The following is a 22,841-nucleotide window of genomic DNA, read 5'->3' on the forward strand; positions in this document are numbered from 1 at the left end:
CAACCAGCGAGCAAAGGGAGGAGGGGGAGAGAGCCCACCAGCCGTCAAGCGCGGCGGTCGCAAACAGGCACCTAGCGGGAAAAGAGCGCGGAGCGGGGGGCGGAGCCGGGGAGAACGTCATTTGACTGACGTACGGAGGGAAAAGGAGGGGCCGCTTGGCGCACATGCGCAGAATCGAAGCTGGGCGGAATCCTGGTGGTTTCCCTTCTCTCGCGCCGAGGAGGCGGGGCCTGAGCGACGCGCCCGACCACAGAGAGGGGAGCGGAGGGGATTCCTGCCTCAGACACCGGCCTAGAGCGTCCTCCAGGGCGAATGGAGGCGGAGCCAGCTCCGTGATAGGCCGGCGGCCTAAGAAGGAGGCGTTACGCGATTGGCTGCGGTGGTACCCGGAGAGCCACGATTGGTTGCTTTGTTAGGAAAGGCCGGCTTCGAGAGCGAGGTGGAATGTCATTGGCCCGGGCCTATTTGCAGCTGGCAGGGGACGGCCTGTCGTCCTCTGAGCGCGTCACTTGCGTTGGAAAACAGCGGAGGGGGAGGATCAGTGCAAAGAGGGAGATCCTGCGCAGCGATGCTGATGCATGCGAGGGAATCTAAATCATGAATCGGACGCTTTTTTTATTGAAGAAAACCTTCGTCCTAAAGGAATCCAGAGCAGCGTAGAAAATATGTATTGTGTTGCTTTATTGTTATAGCAATATATTCAGATCATTTTTAATACTATATTTTAATATTTATTAGGCATATATCAATTAATATATTCGATATCAATATCTATATATTATATAGATATCTATATAATATATAGATATTTTTCTCAGTAGTGATGTATGGAAGTGAGAGCTGGACCATAAAGAAGGCTGATCGCCGAAGAATGGATGCTTTTGAATTCTGGTGCTGGAGGAGACCCTTGAGAGTCCCATGGACTGCAAGAAGATCAAACCTCTCCATTCTGAAGGAAAACAGCCCTGAGTGCTCACTGGAAGGACAGATCCTAAAGCTGAGGCTCCAGTACTTTGGCCACCTCATGAGAAGAGAAGACTCCCTGGAAAAGACCCTGATGTTGGGAAAGATGGAGGGCACAAGGAGAAGGGGACGACAGAGGACGAGATGGTGGGACAGTGTTCTCGAAGCTACCAGCATGAGTTTGACCAAACTGCAGGAGGCAGTGGAAGGCATGTTCAGGTCCATGGGGTCATGAAGAGTTGGACACGACTAAACAACAACAACAACAATTTGGTTAAATTTGTAATAATTTGGAAAATAAGTAAAAATTATTTTTTTGGGGGGGGAGAGAATGACTGGTTCCCATTTTGTACAACGTAAAGCTTGGCTGTATTCCTGTTAGTCCATACCATATAAAATCCATTTTCCTTCCCTTGCAAATTTCACATATGGTCAACTTGCAACTTTAATTTGCGTAATCACAGCTTTACATGCTTGCCGGCTGCAATCACACAAATTAAACACACGCGAGGCAGAAAGCTTAAAAGGTCTTTCTGCATGGGATCCTCCCAGAGCTTAAAAAAGATCCCTGCGTGGAGGGGGGGAAGGTTAGCTCAGTGCGCCAGCTTCAGAAATAAACGGATGGCTGTGCAGGGGTGGTTCTGGGGTTGTTTTTTACTATACACAATTTTGGCTTTACACACAATCCCCGGAACATAACCACTACATACGGTACATATGAACCATCTGTGCCAATACAGTTAACTGCAGTGAATGTTATATGTGAGCCTGCCTTTGAAAATGATTTGGAAGCTTCAGTTGGTCCAAAATGCAGCAAGATAATCCACTGGGAACGAGTGATAGAACCATGTTATGTGGGTGCTCTGTCATCAGCACTGGCTGCCAGCCCAGTTCAAAGCACTGTACTGGGCAAAGCGTAAAAAAAGGGACATGGGTGGCACTGTGGGTTAAACCACAGAGCCTAGGGCTTGCTGATCAGAAGGTCGGCGGTTCGAATCCCTGCGACGGGGTGAGCTCCCGTTGCTTGGTCTCTGCTCCTGCCAACCTAGCAGTTCGAAAGCACAAAGTGCAAGTAGGTAAATAGGTACCGCTCCGGCGGGAAGGTAAATGGCGTTTCCGTGCGCTGCTCCAGTTCACCAGAAGCGGCTTAGTCCTGCTGGCCACATGACCCGGAAGCTGTACGCTGGCTCCCTCGGCCAATAAAGCGAGATGAGCACCACAACCCCAGAGCTGTCCGTGACTGGACCTAATGGTCAGGGGTCCCTTGTTAAAGCGTAAAAAAAAATGGGCATGGCCAAAAAGGTCATTTTTTGAGGTGCAGGGCAAAGGAAAGCCTTTTAGTTCAGCATAACAGCAGAGTTTGACCAAACTGCGGGAGGCAGTGGAAGACAGGAGTGCCTGGCGTGCTCTGGTCCAGGGGGTCACGAAGAGTCGGATATGATTAAACAACAACAACAGCAGGGAACCTGTGGAAGCAGTCTGTTTTTTATATGTATTGTTACATGCCATCCCACTCTCCAAGCGGTGCGAGATTTCATGGGTCTAGGCACTTACGTGGGGTTCATGTTTCCTTTGGAAAGGAGGCAAAGCGGAGATTGTGGTGTCTTTATTATATATGGTTTAGGGTGGCATCCATCTGCTGGGAGTCAATGAAACAGTGTGCATTGGAGGAGGGGTGAAGTCAAACCATCAGAGAGTTACAGCACGTGCTCTAGCTACAAAAAGGAATGCAGGAGAGACATGTTTTGTTGCAGTTGGGGCAGATAAAGGGATCTGGTTGTGCTGATGTAGGTGTATCATGGCGTAACTGCTTTCTGTGTTCCTCCCAGTGGTCATATGGTTTATTTACACATATATACAACCTCAGCCTATGATGGAGGGGCTCAAAACATTACACTCCAAGAGGCTCCTGCTTCTCCCTGACAAACTGGAACGTGTCCAGAGGAGGGCAACCAAAATGGTCAAAGGCCTGGAAACGATGCCTTATGAGGAACGGCTAAGGGAGCTGGGCATGTTTAGCCTGGAGAAGAGGAGGTTAAGGGGTGATATGATAGCCATGTTCAAATATATAAAAGGATGTCACATAGAGGAGGGAGAAAGGTTGTTTTCTGCTGCTCCAGAGAAGCGGACACGGAGCAATGGATCCAAACGACAAGAAAGAAGATTCCACCTAAACATTAGGAAGAACTTCCTGACAGTAAGAGCTGTTTGACAGTGGAATTTGCTGCCAAGGAGTGTGGTGGAGTCTCCTTCTTTGGAGGTCTTTAAGCAGAGGCTTGACAACCATATGTCAGGAGTGCTCTGATGGTGTTTCCTGCTTGGCAGGGGGTTGGACTCGATGGCCCTTGTGGTCTCTTCCAACTCTATGATTCTAGGATTCTCCCATGGCCAGAGTTTTGGATGCCGGCAGAAATCAGTCATGGATGCTCTGTCTCTCTGCTTCAGCTTGCTGCGTTGAACAGGCTGCCAGCATTTTCTCCTGGAACATGCCACAGCTGACTGACATCCTAAAAACTCCAAATGCTTCTGTCTCTGCCCACCAGCTCAGAGCTCAGGGCGGGGCTCCACCCATCTGCCACAAGGTTCCAACTTAATGCTTGATTGAATTCTAACACTTTCCAGGAATTGAGGGGGACCTGGCACCCCCGGCTCACACACAAGAATGTGAAATGTCACCACACTCTGCAGTCGGACAGCTAAACCAACTGAACTGTGAGAAATGCCAGCCCAGGCAACTTGTTTAACAGAATGGGGGCAGCTGAAATGCACCCACAGTGAAGTTTAATGGAAGGGTGAGGAGACCCTGGCCTTGCAAGTTGCTCAGGTGGGTGGGGGTTTGGCAAAAGGGAGTAGGTGGGGTTGGCGGGCAGAGAGGGAGCAAGGGCAGAGTCCCTAGTATTCTAGATGATACACAGTGGTACTTGGTTCTCAAACGCCTTGGTTCTCAAACGCCTTGGTACTCAAACAACTTGGAACCCAAACATTGCAAACCCGGAAGTGTTCCAGTTTGCAAACTTTTTTGGGAAGCTGAACGTGCTCCGTTTTGAGTGTTACGCTTCCGATTTGAGTGCCCCACTTCCGTTTTGAGTGTTGCGCTGAGGTCTGTCTGTTTTCGCTATTTATTTTGCGTTTTTGTTTTTGCGGCTCTTTTTGTTTTGTTTTTGTGGCTGTGCAGAACCCAGTTCAGCTACTGATTGACTGATTGATTGTGTGACTGCAGTACATTGTTCTGCCAGGACACTGAGGTCCAGCGCCAAGGGTTCCCTTGCTGCGAGAAGCCAAGTTACAGGGAACCAGGCAGAGGGCCTTCTCAGTAGTGGCACCCGCCCAGTGGAACGCCCTCCCACCAGATGTCAAAGAGAACAACAACTACCAAACTTTTAGAAGACATCTGAAGGCAGCCTTGTTTAGGGAAGCTTTTAATGTTTAATAGGTTATTGTATTTTAGTGTTCTGTTGGAAGCCGCCCAGAGTGGCTGGGGAAACCCAGCCAGATGGGCGGGGAATAAATAATAAATAATAATAATAATAATTACATTGTTTATTGCTTTCATTTTATGGATCGATGGTCTTGTTAGATAGTAAAACTCATGTTAAAATATGGCTGTTTTAGGGGTTGTTTATAAAAGTCTGGAACGGATGAATTAGTTTTGCATTACTTACTATGGGAAAGTGCAGCTTGGTTTTGGACTTCTGGAATGGATTGAGTTTGAGAACCAAGGTACCACTGCATAGCTGTCACATAGATGAGGGAACGAGCTTGTCTCCTCCTCCTCTGGAGGGTAGGACTCGAACCCATGGCTTCAAGTTACTAGAAAGGAGATTCCGACTCAACACCAGTGTCAGGGAACTGCCATCGGAGCTGGAGGCGGAGAGGAGGCTCTAGAGGGATGCCGGAGAGGGTCCCAGTAGGGAGAGAGGCAGCCCATCCGCTGGGGAAGGAAATCAGCGTAACACCAGTGGAGAAGGGGGGCAGATGGGGGAATCGGAGAGGTGGCTCCAGGACTCCTCGCCGGAGACCAGCGGAGAGAGTACGGGTACTTCGCTGCCCACACCCTCCCTGCGCAGAAGAGAGTAGGAGAAGACTGGGTGTCAAACAGCTTTTATGCTGGAAAAGGTTCAAGAAACACCCACTGATGGATTCTGCCAGCGACTCAGGCAGCCACGAAACTTGAGGCTGTCCAGACAGAAAGGGTTCAACCAGGTAACCTAGCCAGGAGTGGCGGCAACTTACGCACGAGCAACCCCTAGAACCATTACAACCAGGAAGAACATTCTGACCGTAAGAGCTGTTTGACAGTGGAATAGTCTCCGTCGGGAAGGTTGTGGACTGTCCTTCCTTGGAGATTTTTGAGCAGAGGTTGGGTGGCCATCTGTCATGGATGCTTTAGCTGAGATTCCGGCATTGCAGGGGGTTGGACTAGATGACCCTTAGGGTCCCTTCCAACTCTACGATTCTATGATTCCTTAGAAGAACCTGTTTCAAACCTGTTGTATGCTGCAGCCAGACACTCTCAAGGGCAGGATCAACCCCCCAACCCCCACTGCATTCCATGACAGTTGCTCTGGCTCAGTCTCCAATGACCCAGTGACTCATTTCCCTTGCGCTGACTTCCCAGAGCAGGATTTAGATCTCAGCCAGACACGAGCCGTGCAGTTACTGAATGTCAAAGCAGACTTCCACAGAGTCCCGCACGCCAGCCCCGCCTCAAAGGGCTGGCGACGGCTCCTGCATCTGTTTATGGTAACGCCATACTTGGAAAATTATGCATCATCCTGCTAGCATGTGCTGTGTTTTGAAAACTGTGGTGGAATATGGGATAGACGGTGAGAATGCCATATGTTTAACCACAAATCCTACCCCTGCCCCGTGTTTAGCTATCCATGCTAATGCTTATCTATTTTGTGAATTTAAATCAGAGCTTGGCAACCAGGGAGAAGAGTCGGTGGAAGAAGATTGGAAAAAATTCAAAGTATATTTACAGTAATATTGCAAAATTAATGAATGTTAGAAGGATGCTGGAATGAAGTTATATGGTTTTAGCAGAATTAAGTAAAAACTGATTGTTAATGGGCCAAAGTGGAAAATTTAAGGTTAGATTGTGTTAAGATAAATTGTTAATGGGCTAAAGTAGAAAATTTAAAGTTAGATTGTGTTAAGATAAATTATAGAACAAAAAATTGAGAAAGATGGAAAGGATTTGCTGAAATAGCTAATTGAACTAGAATACAAAAAAGGGAGGTGTGAGGAGGTCGATGAGACAAGTAAATGAAAGGTAAAGATACGGAAATATTGGATGTGTTTTTAAATGTTTTTGTTTTTCTTGTTGTTTTGTTGTACTGTTTTTTGTTTTTGTTTTTATTTTTGATGTATTGTAAGGTATTGTTTTGTTCTGTTAAACTTTTTACTGTTTCTTTTTTCCCCTGTAACTATTAAACTTCTAATAAATATTATTTTAAAAAAATAAAAAATCAGAGGTTGGCAAACTGGCTCCTGTAAAAGGCTTTCACTGGTGCCCAAGTAAAAGCTATCTATCTGTCTGTCTGTCTGTCTGTCTATCCACACACACACCTATATGTACAGTGGAAGCTTGGGTTGTGAACGAGATCCGTGGGGGAAGCACGTTCACAACCCGCAGCGCAGTGTCTGCGCAGGTGCGGGTTGCGATTTAGCGCTTCTGCACATGCGCGAAACCCGGAAATAACCCGTTCTGGTACTTCCGGGTTCGGCGTGGTGCGCAACCCGAAATCGTGCAACCAAAGTGTCTGTAATCCGAGGTATGACTGTACAGTACAATCAAACTTTGGGCTGAAGTCACTTCAAGTTAAGCCCTTTCGGGTTGCGCTCCATGGTGACCCAGAAGTAATGGAGAGTGTTACTTCCAGGTTTTGCCACTCACGCATGTGCAGACGCTCAAAATGACGTCACACGCATGCGCGGAAGCGGCAAATCGCGACCCACGCAGACGTGGGTTGCGTTCGCTTCAGGATGCGAACGGGGCTCTGGAACGGATCCCGTTCGCATCCAGAGGTACCACTGTATGTATGTAAGTACCCAGTCCTCCTAGAAAGTTATGGAGCAAAATGTGCTGGCAGCTATTTAGTTTAATTGGCAAGCGTCTTTTTGGTACTCTTTCTTGTATTTTTGGTACTCTTTCTTTTATTATTATTATTATTATTATTATTATTAAAGATTTTCTTGATTTACAAAAATGTTTGCAATGTCTCTCTCGTATTTCTTTTTCCCATGTAACATTTTTACAAATCATGTTTCATTTGTTGAGACATTGGGAAGAAAAGGGGGAAAGAGGTGGAGGGGGGGAAAGATGGCTGGGGGTAGGGTCGGGTGACAATGTTTCTATTTTACTTACTATATGGAGGGTTTGGTGTCAGCGTTGCTTGTGCAGATTCTTTGTTGTTCGCTTGTGTTCCTTTTTGGTACTCTTTCTGTACAGAGGAATGTTTCCTGTTGCTACTAGACGGCAACACTTTTAATGTGTGCACATAAAACCAATACAGCGGTACCTCAGGTTACATACGCTTCAGGATATAGACTCCACTAACCCAGAAATAGTGCTTCAGGTTAAGAACTTTGCTTCAGGATGAGAACAGAAATTGGGCTCCGGCGGCACGGCAGCAGCAGGAGGCCCCATTAGCTAAAGTGGTGCTTCAGGTTAATAACAGTTTCAGGTTAAGAACGGACCTCCAGAACGAATCAAGTACTGTATTTTTCGCCCTATAGGACGCACTTTTCCCCCTCCAAAAATGAAGGGGAAATGTGTGCGCATCCTATGGGGCGAATGCAGGTTTTCCCGGGCTTCCTGCAGCTCTGCGCCACCCTCCGGATCCCGGCGCGAAGCCACGCGGGGCTCCGGAGGGTAGCGCAGAGCTGCCTGCATTCCGAAGCCTGGTGCGCGCCCAGGCTTCGCGCACCTCTCCGCAAGCCTGGGGAGACCGGCGCGGCTCCCTAGGCTTGCGGATAGCAGGCTGTTCTGGGGGCTGGGGTCGGGGGAAGCTCGGGCTTCCCCCGCGCCTGCCTTGTGCCTGGGGGGGGGGGGAATATTTTTTTTCTCTTTATCCCCCCCCCCCCCCAAAATTAGGTGCGTCCTATGGGGCGAAAAATACGGTACTTAACCCGAGGTACCACTGTATTGTGTGATCCCAGGTTCCACACAGTCGGGATCAGGAGGGCACAGTTGACTTCTCGCAGTAAGTGTAAGGTTGCCAGGGATGGTTCTGTCTTAATTTTGTGTTATGCTCACATACGCAACCAGCAGGCACAGTGTGTTATGCCTCATCCCCAATGCAGCAATTTTGTGACTGGCACCCCAGAACCCTCAAAATGTGCCCAAAGGTTGGTGGACTTCCATTTCTACGATCCGGCCTTTCGATCAAACGATCTCTAAGGTACTTGCAACAGATTTTATGCAGTACTAAACAACCAACTTGTATCTTGCTTGCCATCAGTGCAGAATTTGAGAAAAAGCAAGCAAATGAATTCTTTAGTTTTACGCTGTTAAAATGTTGAAAAAGTTAAAGCGATTTTATTCTTCTTTCACTTTTTTTGACTCAATGCACACAGTGACTTGCGATCTCGATCACACGCAGTCTGTAGTCCGCTGGCGGTAGGAGTACAATATGGGCATGTCTTTCTTACATTAAAAACCTGACAGTACCAAACTATCGAAGGCTTTTCACCAAAGCCAGACTAAAATCTTTCCTTCTGCAGTGTTAGATGGCAGGCTGAGAGGAGTTCCCTACCAGGACAGACTTTGCTCGTGTGCTCAAGACATTGATTCCATAAAACATATTTTGTGGCACTGTGCAAAATATGAGCAAGCCAGGGCTGAACTGATACTACCCTTGCTGGTACCTTTCCCGGGAAAATCAGAGGCTCACTATGTCAGGTTCCTATTGGAAGACCGGACAAATGCTAGAACATTAGCAGTGGCAAAGTTTTTATCGGTGGTTGCAAGAACCAATGATCCCTATATTCTGAACAAAATGCTTGTTTAACCTGTAGGTAGGCTGTATGAATTGTGTATTGCTTTGTAACGATTTGTTGGGTCTCTGGACCGTAATAAAGATTGTTGTTGTTGTTTTATGATTCATATTACTTACGATGGGTCTTCTTCCAAGCTATTAAAAACTGCCAGACTGACACTCTGATCGTTTGTTTTCACAGCACATGTACCTGTTCAGAAATGCTGAATTTAGCCACGAGACAGAGCGTCCTTAGCCGGCAACAACTTGAAATCACGAATGTGAACTGCTCAATTGTAATTCATGAAAACTAAGGGTAAACGCTATCAATTGCAGATTGAACCAGGATAACGGATTCTTATCACACGCCCATGGCATAATTGGCTTGCCAATGCTAAGATGGCTGTGTCATCAAAGATTCTGCAAATGATCACTATCTAAATGTACTTTCTGCATTTCATTTCACTCCCTCGCCATTCCCAATCCACACCTGCCCAAAAAACAATGTGTAAGCCAGCAGGCCAGGATAACACTGATGTACTGTAGTCCACAAAAGCTCGTCTCGTACCATAACAAAGAAGTCTTTTAAAGTACAGCTACATTCTTGGCTTTTGTCCCCCCCCCCCCGCGAAATAGAGACCCCCCTCTGGAAATAATTTAAAGGGGTCGTCATAATTATGAAAGAAGTGTCTGAAGTGTAAATATGAGAAGCTGTTTAGCACACGTCTAAAATGACATTTTAAAAAAATGCTAATCCTAATTTTCCCGTGTGGTTGGTTGCAAAGTTTTGGGGTTTATGGGCCAATTCTTTAATGGGTCATGACCCAAACCCATCACTCTCAACCTGCCGCCCTCCCCCTTGAAGCAGCTTGCTCAATCAGCATTCATCCCTTATCATTCGGTAAACCTTTTTTTGTGTGGGGGCGGAAAAAAGACACACAGAGACTGTCCTGTATGTTACCAGACGTATTTTATGTTTCACAACAGCGATAGATACAGACGAGGCAGGGGGAAAATCTGATCCCGCCACAGAGAGGGGAAAAATTAACCACACACAAGGGTAGAGGGAACAATATATAGATTTCTTCTTTTCTTAAAAAAAAAATTATATATAAACAAATCCCCAAAGCCTTTTCAGACGCTGAAGCCTGCTACGATGCGCTCCCCTCTGAAGGATCTCTTCCTACACCCCTTTGTCATAGCCAGTCAGCACTTCCGGCAATAGGCTTGAGTACCGATTTCATGGCCCACGCAGACTGACCTGCCAGTCAGCGGCGGGTTCCTTCTGGGTTATCACCGCGCGTCGAAAAATGCCAGACTGACCGCTTCCCGCCCAAGAGCAGCAGAGACTCATTGGGAGTGGCACCGCTCAGTTCTCCTCCGGCCCCAGGAAAAGCCGCCTCGGTTTTGGCGTAAAGCCAAAGCTTGCGGGCATTCTCCACCCTGGAGGATGTGTTTTGTGGCCGGCTTAAGTTCTACTAAATGGACAGGCCCGAATATGGTTAACAACGGATTCAATCCCAGGTAAAGGAGTTTTAAGCACCGTAGGCCTCAGTTTTCAAGTCTGCAAGGCCCTGACCTTATCAAAGATTTCAGTTCTGCAATTCCCCTCACCACCACCCGAAAGCTCTCTTCCTTCAGGGAATCCTCTCCACGTTGCCCATGATTCTGGTTCTACGTCCCAAGGAACGCGATCAACGCCAGACATGGCCCCGATCAGAACTCGTGGGCCTCGTTATCGCCGAAGCTGAACCAAGTGTGCCTTATGCGCTCTTGGTGCAGGGGGCGGTCAGTACTGGCAGGCAGGTTTTCTTTCAGGACTGTTTGTCCTCTTATTATCACTGTCTCTGAGGGGACTTTCAGAAGGCGGTTCCTCAGGAGACAGTTTGAACGCCACTGAGTTTTCCGTTCTGTGCTGGCCGGCCATGACAAACGCTGGGGCAGGGAGCAATGTGCGTGTGTAAGCAAGGGGAGGGGAGGCGGTTGTGTCTCTTGCAGAGGTGTGCATTTTGCGCCGCGGCAAAACGCGGCGGGTTCTCCTTCGAGGGTTTCCCGGCAAGATGGCTGGGCCCACGCACGCCACGACTGGCCAGGGGGAGGGCGCCGTTGTGCGGCCCGGTAGCCGGCGCAACAGTTACAGAGAGGGAGGGAAGGGGGCCACAGCCTCTGAGCGGCCCAGCCGCCCCTTCCGCGAACCGGAGGGGTGGAGCACCGGGGCCTCTCCAGCGGTTCTGCAGCTGCCGCTGGAGACAGGGCGTGGTGGTCTTTGGGTAACGGGGTCGCCTTCATCCGGCTGCACGGCGGCAGCGGTGGACGATTCGGCAAGGGCACACCCTTCCCGGCCGAGGGGTGGCCAGGCCTGGACCCTGAAAAGGCGCTGGTGGCGTTGAGTTACACAGAAGGCAGAATTCAAGCACGAGCCGTCTCTTCCTGTCCTGGCGCTGCAGTTGAGTTACAGGGCATCATACGAAGCTGCCCCAGCGTTACCGACACTGGCTGGCAGCTTCCTCCTGCATGCGGTTTCCCCATGCTGCAAGCCCGTCCCTGGCGACCTGCCGAAATTCTGCCTTCCGTGCAGACCTGAAAGCCTCGCCGGCTCTTTGGCTGGCTGCTGCTGCCTGGCGAAACCCCCTTGAGTGTGCGTGCGTGAGACACAGACGGAGGGACAAGGAAGTGAGCTTGAGCACCACGGCACTGGGGTATGGCTACCCGTTGCCAATACGAGGTCAGAGAGCTGAGTGAGGGCGGAGGAGCCGGGCTTGCAGCCATCGCAGGTGGAAGGGAGGCATGAAGAGAGCACCATAGCCACAGCGTGGCCTTCAAAGAACCACCGCCGGGGACGGGACGTCACAGCTTTTGCATGTATAGTTTAGCACCTCATGCGTGGTCCGCATGGCACGTCCCCGGGGGGAAGCAGGGCATGGCCCGGGTCTGCCGCGCCAGGAATGCCACTGAGCGGGCGGGAGAAGCCGCCCTCTAGGAAAACGACAGCGGCTTGGGGATTGAGGTTTTGTGGAACGAGTGCTGGTCACAGGAACGAAAGAGACACAACCCCTCTTGCCCTCCTTTCTTTCCCCCTTCCCTCTACAAAAGTAGCAGGACTTGTTAAAAATCGAAGGAGGGGGCAGCGGCGGCAGAGGGCGCAGCGCCAGGCTTTTGGGGGCGGACGAGGAAATTAAAAAAAACAAAACAGCTACAACCCTACCAGAACGACAACATTAATCATAATAAAAAGGGTGGTGCCATAGTCGTTTCACCAAAGTCTCTTGGAAAAAAGGAACACAACGAAAACAGGTTAAGGGAGGGAGGGGAAAACGACGACGGGTCAGGAATCAGAAGAACAACAATTAGAACCATCGCAATAATTAAAAGGAGAAAAAGATAGACGCAACATCCTGTGTTCTTCACCCGGCTTGGGAATTCTATTGTTCTGTGCGTGTGGTCAACTGCGGCTTTCGGAGAAAAGAGCTGCCTGGGCCAAACGCGGCCCGTCGTTGTGAGATTGCGCATGCTTGTGTGCAGGTATCGGTGCGTTTTGTGTCTCTCTACGCGTGTGTGTGTGTATATGCGATATCTATGTATATACGTGTGCGTGTGTGTCTCTGTGTGCGTTTTGCTCGCAATGAAATTGAACAGTCTGCGTTGTTAGATCTCGGTGCCTTACGTCTGCAAACTCCTACCCAGATCTCCACTCCTGCGACCGCCACGCCAACCTCCCTGCTTGGAAGTTGGCGTGAGGTTTGTATGCAGCGAGAGGAAGGGGTGTTTGGGCTTAGGGAGGCAGTTGTGTAGGGGGCGCTTTCCTCCCCAACCTCCTCTTTCCCCTTGCTCGGGGGGCAGGGTTGGGGGGCAGACCCGGGGGAAACGGCAGCCCGTTTCCCCCCACCCCCCATTCTCCCCGTGCCACTCACGGTTGCCCTCACCAACGCGGGAGATATCGGAGAGGGTTGGGTGTTTTGTTTCTTCCCTCTCCCCACCCCCCCGTATGTGTGTGTTTATCTACGTATAGAACGCTCGCTCTTTTTTTTTGGTGCTGGTGTAACGAGAAGGCACAGGTGAATGGCGAACGAGGCAAAAGTGGTTTCGAGGGGGGCGGCTATTCGTCCCTCAGACTGCAATTCTCAATGCGGCTCGTCAAGAAAGGAAAGAGAAAGAGAGAAAGAAAGAGAGAGCACTCTTTTGACTCCCCACCCGCCTCGGTGACAAGGGCCCTGATCCTGGCATCGCAGGCATTCTTGCAAAAAGGGCATCACCCCAGCTGGGATGGAAGCAATCCGTCCCCCCACCAAATACTTGCCAGTTTCTCTGTCTAAATCAAACTTTCTGAATTAACCCCTACCCCTCCGCCTCTTCCTGGGGTGGGTCAGTGCAAGATCTGTGTGCAGAGGCTGAGCCCAGGGGACCAGCAATGTCCCAAATCTCCTTTCCCTCTCTGTAGGGTAGGGGTAGGCAAGGTTTATCTTGCCTGGGCCTGTTTACTCCAGCGGAGATCCCTCCATAGGCTGGATTGCGCGCCCGCGATTTTCAGCATCTGCGCATGTGCAGACATGATTTCCGGCGCCGCGAAAGCAGGTCTCTGTGGTGCGCTGGTTTAGCAAAGCACGCGGGGACTCGCCGAGCGGGCGGCTTGGTTCCAGAGTGGCTCGTGGGCCGGTTAAATGACCCCCGTCGGCTGCTTGTGGCCCACGGGCCTTAGGTTGCTGACCCCTGCTGTAGGTGCCTCCAGCCCACTCCTAGCTCTGAGTGGGCTCCCCAGGATTTGCTCTGGGATCTTGAGGGAATGAGGCATGCAGCAGAAAGAGAAGGGAAAGCTTTTTTGGGGGGGTGGGGGTGTCGAGAGAGCGGCTCTCTCTCTGGAAAACTGCTACGGCCTCAGCTTATTCAGGCTGTGAGCCAGGCTGGCATACACAAACACACACGTACAGACACAGACGGCCGTGCGAAACACTGACTTGCACGGTCTCCTACGCTCCCGTTTTCACATCCGAGGGCTCTGGACTGCAGGGACGGGGGAAGTGAGCTGCAGTGATTAAGCCTGGCTTGGGACCGGGTCTAAAACCCAATTAAAAATAAAAAAAACAGACACAAAACTCCTAAAAGTTGTGGTTAAAGTAACGGCGTCAAAGGGCTAAGCAACTGAATTGTCAGGGAGTTTTTTAAAAGAAAGAAGGAAAAGAGAAAAGAGGTTTTTTGTTTTTAAATTGGAGACTACTGGGAAAGTTTTCCCACCACACGGGCTTTCAACTAGGCGGCCGCCAGCATTCCTGTGGGAAAAGGGTTCCTGTGATTTTAAGAATGGTATCGATGGGGGGAATTCTAGCTAGTGAGGCTTCGCCGACCGGTCAAGGGTTGAGGAAGCTGCACCTGCCAAAATTCTCTTTTCTGGGTAATAATTCAAGAGGCAGAGGAAGCCCCATCCCTCCTAAAATGTTTAGCAACCCTACTATGAGCGCCAGCTAACACTACGGTGGCCTTTTATACCAAAAGGGTATAAAAGAGGTAAGGCAATTCAATCTTAGGCGACGTTTGCTAGTGCAGGAATTATGCAAGGTTTCGAGTTACGCAGAACTCTTCCTCTTTGGGCAGAATGGAAAAGTAGCTCATTTTTAAGCGCGGAAACAGAAAAATTGGTGGCGAGTGCGAACGTTTTGCGTCGCTTCAAGTCGCGGGGTTTTGCGAGTCTTACCGCAAAACTTCCGCCTTTTATTTTTTTGCAGGAGCCAAGAATGACCAACCTTTCCATGCTGTGACATCGCATGATGCAACTAAGCTGCAATCCTAGGCATGCTAACCCAGAAGCAAAGTAAGCCCAGTGAGCACCATGGGGGCTTACTTCTGAGTAAACGTGCAAGATCAGGCTGTTTTTAAAAAAAGCAAGAGTGAAGGGTGGAATCTCAGTCCTGTACACAGCTACTCAGAAGTTAAGTCTTAACGTGTAAACGCGTTCAGGATCAGGGGGGCAAAAAAACACGAGAAAGAGGGAGGTTTCCTCTTTCAAATGTCCTTTTTCCGCCCTGTTTTAAGTAGAACTTATTGGCAAAAATGCCATTTCCTGGCAACCTATATTTAGGCTGATTGCAGTTCAAATTTACTTTGTTTAAGAACCACTGTGATCTTTGTGGCGAGTTCCCAATCCTAAAATTTTTAAAAATAGGTCACCCCCTCCCCACCCCACCCCATTTCAAATTCAGGAACTTTCTAAAGATTGTCTTTAAAAGTTTCAGATTGTGAAAGCAACATCTAGGCTCCTTAAACTTTCCTTTTAAAATTTCAAAATCGTCATCCACTGCCCAGCTACCTGTGGCTATCGTGAAGTTAGAAACCTACCTTTTTCGGTGCCAAAGTTTGTGAGAGTGGGGTGGGGGGTGGGGAGGGGAGGGGCCTGCACAGGTCCCACCCATTTTTGGGATTCAACAAACTTCCCCCCCCCACCCAAAAAAGCAACCCAACCACCCCTAAGTAGTGACAAAGTGTGTGTGGGGGAGGAAGGACTTCTTAAAAATTAGAAATATATCTGGTGAGGCAGGAGCAAGATATAGAATCCCATCTCTTTTTTGAAAAAAATAATAATAGGGTGGAGTTTTTTTTGTTTTTAAGAAGAAAATATTTCTCTGCTCCCTGTACAATACGTTCAAGTTTTTAGACCTTTTAAAACTTGTGGTCGCTCGACCACCAGAAACATTTCGGCCTCTTTTTATAAGCGTAAACAGACCTTAAAAGCGGGTCAAAAAATTCGGCCAGAGCACCATGGTTACCTTCCTCTCCTCTGGGAGAAATCCATTTCCATCTCTTTTAAGTTTTGGGCCACTTCCGGGGGGGGAAATCGGGAACAAGGGGGCTGGGGCACTTGAATAACACCCTACCCTGGCCAAAGCTGTCTACCCCAGAAGTGCTCCCAGATCTCTTTCACGAGGCAAGAGCTATGGGGAGCTAAATGAGTACGGCGCTGTCGCCATAGAGGCTCCCCTGAAGGATTCTGGGACGTCAGAGAGGCAAGAGCGGTTATTCCGCTGCTCCCTCCCGAAGTCTTGGCGGTGCAAGACCAAGCCCAGTGCCGCCCAACCCTAAAGTTTACCTCCAGTGTTTGGGTGGTCCCAGTTCCTTCTGGAATGGGTGAACTGGTGCTGGAAGCCAGCAGGAGGGTCACAGCGGAGGGGCGGCTTCCTTCACATTCAGGCGTGGCCCTGCTTCCCTCGTTTCTCAGGCGGCCCCGTCTCCAACCCCTGACCATCCCTTCGCCCCGACTCTCCTCTCAATTTGGGGGATTTGACAGAACGGAGTCTTCCCGCGCGAATATGGGCCCTCCAACTCCTTTCCTTCCACCCCACTTCTGCTTCCCATCTCAGGAAAAGAAGATACATAAGCACCAATATTTTGGGGAGGGGGAGCTGGTTTGGAGTGGGGGGGGGGGGACAGTCCCTACGAACGCAGGCTCCTATGTTCGGCTAAGCCTTCCTCCCTCGCCGTCTCCGGAAGGGAGAGGCTGCCCGATGAGGACAGGACTGGTGTAGGAAGAGTTCAAAGGACGCCGGCGGAGATTTGGGGGTGGGGGGAGGCAAAGAGAGAGAGAGAGAATGAGGAGGGTGTTTGGGTGGGGTGGGGGGGGACGGTTGGAAGAGGAGGGAAAGGAGGGCCCCCCCTCCCTCCTCTGCCTCTCATGGGTGATTTCGGGTGGGGTTTGGTTCTGTTTTTGTCCCATCTGCGGAGAAGGAGTGCGGCGTGAAGATTTTGCGGCGGCGGCAGGGGGGCCACCACCTCAGGTGGCCTGGTCCAGTTCCACCAGGAGTTCCTCCCCCAGCTGGAAATGCTGGCCGCTCTGCACGGAGGCCTCGTCCTCGCCGTCAAAGAGGGCCAGCTGAGAGAGGGCTGGTCCGTCCACCACAAATGGCAGCATGTCCCCCAGGAGGCCTGGAGAGAAAAGAGGGAGACCCGGACAAGGGAGAGAGAAAAGGCCCGGAGTCAGGAGAGAAGAGGGCGGTTTTGGTCTGTTTGGGAGGCCCCCGGCCCACACGTCCCCCTCAGCCCAAGGGTATCCGTGTTGAACTGTTCCTTTAAATGTAAAGGTTCATCATTGTTTCACCCAATGTGTATACCTTTAAGGGGCCAGAGCAAGGGCCAGAGCAAACTAACGAGATCCAGCTTCACAGCTGTGAAGCATAGCAGGTGCTGCTGAGTTGCATTGATTAAGCTGTGTCGGGAATTGGCTGCAATATATAAGGGGCAGCACCTAGCTCTGCCATTTACCCTGGGGGAAGGGTTGGTGGTTGGGTCATGTTTGTTTGTAGATGTATTTGGTGTATAAGGAGATTTTGTTTTTCTTATTAAAACCTTGTGTAAGTTATTTTTGAGTCCCCCTTTTTTTAATGCATGGTCTCCCCAGCAAGCTCTCTGCAGCGTTACTACACTGCGAAAAGCCAACAATCCGCTCACCGAACTCCCCACCCCCTTCCCAAATCTGCTCTGGAGCATTGGAGGAACCCCAAGAACAGATTTGAGGGGGGCATGAGGGGGGAGGAGAAGAGAGAAAGTCACGCTGTACAAGCGGAAATCCTAGCGATGATACAATCCGTTGTTGTTTTTAAAAAGATGTGCTCTTCAGAAGGTATTGGGGTGCTGACTTGAATGAAATAATAATAATAATAATAATAATAATAATAATAATAATAAAAAATATATATATATATCCCGCCCTCCCCAGCCGAAGCCGGGCTCAGGGCGGCTAACAACAATAAAATAGTACAACATTCTAAAATCATTTCATTATAAAATTAATTCAAATCAAATTGATGGCAACCATTGGGCTAGAGTTCTGTGAAGATTGCCAAAGGAGGGAGTCAGGCTGTGCCCTAACCAAAGGCCTGGTGGAACAGATCTGTCTTGCAGGCCCTGCGGAAAAATGTCAAGTCCCGCAGGGCCCTAGTCTCTGGTGACAGAGCGTTCCACCAGATCGGGGCCACAACCGAAAAAGCCCTGGCTCTAGTTGAGGCCAGCCTAACCTCTCTGTGGCCTGGGAGCTTCAGGATGTTTTTGTTTGAAGACCGTAAGTTCCTCTGTGGGACATACATATTGGGGGGCCCGAGTAAGCGCCACCCACGTAATCGACTGAAGGACGTGGCATGTGCCCATCATTTGAATGGCAGTGCCCGTCAACTTTGGGAGAGCCCGGCCCCCCTCAAATATTTTATTGCTTCACCCCATCAGAACTGCACAATACTCACCCATCGGCTCCTCCAACGACAGAAGCTTCTTGCCCAGGGACACGGTGCCCCCGAAACCCCGCTCGGACCTGGCATCCAAGCATTCTTCCACACTCAACAGGAAACCCTGGGGGAGGAGGGCACAGGAAGCTTAGGTCAAGCCAGGCCACTGGTCCATCTGGGTCGGCAGGTGGGCGGGAGGTCCGCCTGCCGACCACATGGTGTTACCGTGGCATCGTGTAAAAAGTGCTTTGAAATCCCAGAGTTGGGTCTTCAAAGCACCTTGGAAAAGAATGGTTCCTCCCCCAACTTTTGCAGAGGGATCCATGGATCCCCTTGCTGAAACAGTGGTGTACCCCTGATTTTGAGAGGAGTGTGTCTCAGAATTGCATGCACAAAGGGAGTACAGTGGTACCTCGGGTTACATAGGCTTCAGGTAACATACGCTTCAGGTTACAGACTCCGCTAGCCCAGAAATAGTGCTTCAGGTTAAGAACAGAAATTGTGCTCTGGCAGCGCGGAGGCAGCAGGAGGCCCCATTAGCTAAAGTGGTGCTTCAGGTTAAGAACAGTTTCAGGTTAAGAACGGACCTCCGGAACGAATTAACTACTTAACCCGAGGTACCACTGTATGTTCCCAACCCCATCTACTTAACAGGGGATCCTATGCAGCTGATAAACGAGGGTCAAATCCTGATTGCGCGCCGCCGTTCACTGCTGGGACCAGAGGCCCGCAGCCAACACAGGATTTAACCCTGCCGTAACACCTAATGGAGGGGGCGGGGGTGGCGCTGTGGGTTAAACCACAGAGCCTAGGACTTGCCGATCAGAAGGTCAGTGCTTCAAATCCCCATGACGGGGTGAGCTCCCATTGCTCAGTCCCTGCTCCTGCCAACCTAGCAGTTCAAAAGCACGTCAAAGTGCAAGTAGATAAATAGGTACCAATCTGGCGGGAAGGTAAACGGCGTTTCCGTGCGCTGCTCTGGTTCGCCAGAAGCGGCTTAGTCATGCTGGCCACATGACCCAGAAGCTGTACACCGGCTCCCTCGGCCAATAAAGCGAGATGAGGGCCGCAACCCCAGAGTCGGCCACGACTGGACCTAATGGTCAGGGGTCCCTTTACCTTTTAACACCTAATGGACGTCAAAAGTGACTCTTCCGGGGTTTCAGGCAGTGGATCTTTCCCAGCCCCACCTGGAGAGGCCGGGGATTGAACGGAGGACCTGCCACCGAGCCACGGAAAGGAAAGAGCTTCCTCGCAAAGGAGCCTCCTGTGATCTGGGCAGGAGGGAGCTTTGGCGGAAATCGGTTGGAAGAGGCTTCCCTCCCTCCTATGAATGGGTAATTCCAGCACCTACCAGGCTAAGAGAGGGCATCAGAAAGCCATCGGGCTCCAGGCCACGGGTGCGCTTAGGGAGCCCTGCCTCCAGGAAGACATCTCTCTCTTCCTCCACGCTCAGCTCCCGGGCCCTGTTGGGTGAACGGCAGAAGGAGGTGGGAGAAAGAAGACGATATGAGATTCTGCCCAAAGTTACCGATGTGTTTATTTATTCATTCATACCCCACCTTTTTTTATGGGGCGTGGGTGGCGCTGTGGGTTAAACCACAGAGCCTAGGGCTTGCCGATCAGAAGGTCGGCGGTTCGAATCCCTGCGACGGGGTGAGCTCCCGTTGCTCGGTCCCTGCTCCTGCCAACCTAGCAGTTCAAAAGCACACCAGTGCAAGTAGATAAATAGGTACCACTCCGGCGGGAAGATAAGCGGCGTTTCCGTGTGCTGCTCTGGTTCGCCAGAAGCGGCTTAGTCATGCTGGCCACATGACCCGGAAGCTGTACGCCGGCTCCCTCGGCCAATAAAGCGAGATGAGCGCCGCAACCCCAGAGTCGGCCACGACTGGACCTAATGGTCAGGGGTCCCTTTACCTTTACCCCACCTTTTTCCCTGGCGGAACTCAAGGTGGCTCACAGATAAAAATAGGATGTAGAGCGGGCACAAAGAACAGGACTTTAAAACTATAATCCAACATCCTCCCCCCCTCTTTTTTTTACTTAATTTTTTAATTATGTAAAAATAAGGTGGTCAGTTAAGTATTGATGCTAAAACACTGCCAGAAACTGAGGCTACATTTGAAGCACGATGACACCACTCTAAACAGGCATGGCTTTCCCCCAAAGAATTCTGGGAGCTGTAGTTTGTTAAGGATGTGGGAACTGGATTAAGTTTATGCAGAATATATTAGGTTACTGACAATTATGTGTGTATTAGAATGATACGAATATACACATCTGTATATTCACGCACGGTAATGTATTTTTTCTTTCCTTCTCACTTTTTCCTTTCTCCCCCCCCCCTATCTTCTCATAAATGAAACTGTCTTAATAAAATATTAAAATAAAAATAAAAAGATGTTTTTTTAAAAAAAAATAAGGGGGGGGGGAATGCAGAAAGTTGTCAAAGTGGTTTAGCGATCAACCCCTCTTCACAGTGAACTCTAGTTCTGAGAGTGGAGTAAGGGTGTTGGTTTTATTATTTCTGCTCCCAATTTACCATTTCACTGGGGGTGGGGGCAGGGGGGAAAATATCACTTTTTATTAGAAATTGCTATATAAAAGCCAACCCTCCCTTTACCTCATGGGTAGGCAAACTAAGGCCCAGGGGCCAGATGTGGCCCAATTGCTTTCTAAATCTGGCCCGCAAACGGTCCGGGAATCAGCATGTTTTTACACGAGTAGAATGTGTCCTTTTATTGAAAATGCATCTCTCAGTTATTTCTGGGGCCTGCCTGGTGTTTTTACATGAGTGGAATGTGTGCTTTTATTGAAAATGCATCTCTGGGTTATTTATGGGGCCTGCCTGGTGCTTTTACATGAGTAGAATGTGTGTTTTTTATTTAAAATACATCTCTGGATTATTTGTGGGACCTGCCTGGTGTTTTTACATGAGTAGAATGTGTGCTTTTATTTGTGGGGCATAGGAATTCGTTCATCCCCCCCCCCAATAGTCCGGCCCCCCACAAGGTCTGAGGGACAGTGGACCGGCCCCCTGCTGAAAAAGGTTGCTGACCCCTGCCTTACCTCTTCCTCCCACCCACGGAGGCCGCCTGGCCATTCTGACCGCTCCCATCCTGCACGGCCTGGATCTTGACGGACGCCACCATCTCCACCACTTGCTCTGCCCCGCATGGGGGGCTTCCTGGGGGCTGGGCCGGGCGGGGGTGGCTCAGGCTGGTGTCGCTGCCCCAGCGGGGGAGAGTGGCCTGCTCGGGTGGGCGGGGGGAGACTCCGTGGAAGCTTCTGGAGCGAGGCCGCGGGGGTGGCGAGGTTGGCCGGGTCCCCGGCCCCGGGACCCCACCCCGTTTCTCGGCCAGCCAAGGCGGGTGGTCGGTGCTGCTGAGCTGGAAATCGTCGTCCATTGAGATGTACGGGGCCAGCATCTCCAGGTCCAGGCCTTCGTAGTCCTGCAGGGGGCGGCAGAGAGCTGTCAGCGGCAATGGGAACGTTTGCGGGGGACGGGTTGGGAACAAGTTCGGGAAATTCACATTCTCAAGAGGCAAAATGTCCTTTGATGAGCTCCCTGCTTCGCCGGCAGACAGTGTCAGGCTTACTTGGCGACAGGCAGACACAGCTATGCGAAGGGCACTGCGGGGAGTTTAATGGCGGCTAGACCAAGGCTGTCCATTGCTGCTCAAGACACCAGATAATAATAAAATAATAGCAATAGTAAACTCAGGACAAGCATCAGCGGGGGCCAGTGACCACCAGCTTGTCAAGGATGCCAAATGATGGTGCCGGCCTCATAGATTCCATTTTTTAAAAGAAAACACAACATTCTTAAATCGACAGGTACTATAGAATTTAGGGGAGCAGGGAGAACAAATATTATAAAAATAAAACAAAACATGTTAGTGTTTTTTTAAAATAATCGTTTAGGGATACAGTCATACCTCGGGTTGAATACGCTTCACGTTGAGCGCGTTCGAGTTGCGCTCCACGGCAAACCGGAAGTAACGGAGCACGTTTCGCCGCTCACGCAGAAGCGGCAAAAAGCGACGTGTGCGTGTGCAGACGTGCCGCCGCTAGTTACGTTTGCTTCTGGATGCGAACGGGGCTCCGGAATAGATCCCGTTCGCATCCCGAGGTACCACTGTAATTTTGCAAGAATTTTTTTTATTTTGTACAGTACAGTCATACCTCATGTTAAGTTGTTAAGTTGTTGCATCTTTTTGGCTTGCAAACGTGGCAAACCCAGAAGTGTACCCTTCCAGGTTTCGCCGCACATGCGTGCGCAGAAGCGCTCTGCATGCTTTGCACATGCACAGAAGCGCTCTATCGCGCCGCGTGTGTGCGCAGAAGCGGCACTCTAGTTACAGACTTTTTGGGGTGCAAACGGCACCCCGGAACGGATCGAGTCCGTAACTAGAGGTACCACTGTACATAAAAATTGTAGAGATTTTATATTTGCTATATTGCATTCGTTTTTTGTAAGCTGCTTAGAGGCTTTGTAATTGTTAAGAGGGATATAAATATATGAGGTTTTTTAAAGTAAGCCCTGTGACATCTTTAAATGCCAACTGCATGAGGCGGCAAAGCTCTGTGCCAACCTTTGCCATCCTCATGCCCTCCAGTTGTTTTGGACTACAACTCCCATCAGCCCTCAGCTGTCCTAAAGCATGGCTTCAGTGACAGTGAAATGAAGCGCACC

General features: G+C 50.1%; 1 protein-coding gene across 3 annotated transcripts in view; it reads right to left on the reverse strand.

Annotated features, from left to right (window-relative positions):
- Positions 1 to 9,898: 9,898 nt before the first annotated feature.
- HIF3A (hypoxia inducible factor 3 subunit alpha) overlaps positions 9,899 to 22,841 on the reverse strand; it is a 65,163-nt gene continuing 52,220 nt past the window's right edge. For all 3 annotated transcript variants that reach the window (XM_083455094.1, XM_083455095.1, XM_083455093.1), the window contains exons 12-15: positions 21,215 to 21,597; positions 19,500 to 19,611; positions 18,164 to 18,269; positions 9,899 to 16,853 (exon numbers count right to left, since the gene is read on the reverse strand). In XM_083455094.1, the coding sequence (XP_083311220.1) occupies positions 16,702 to 16,853; positions 18,164 to 18,269; positions 19,500 to 19,611; positions 21,215 to 21,597 (753 nt within the window). In that variant the 3' untranslated portion in view covers positions 9,899 to 16,701. The remainder of the gene's footprint in view (positions 16,854 to 18,163; positions 18,270 to 19,499; positions 19,612 to 21,214; positions 21,598 to 22,841) is intronic.

This window comes from Podarcis tiliguerta (assembly GCF_965153285.1).
Source record: "Podarcis tiliguerta genome assembly, chromosome: 8".
Lineage (NCBI taxonomy): Eukaryota > Metazoa > Chordata > Lepidosauria > Squamata > Lacertidae > Podarcis > Podarcis tiliguerta.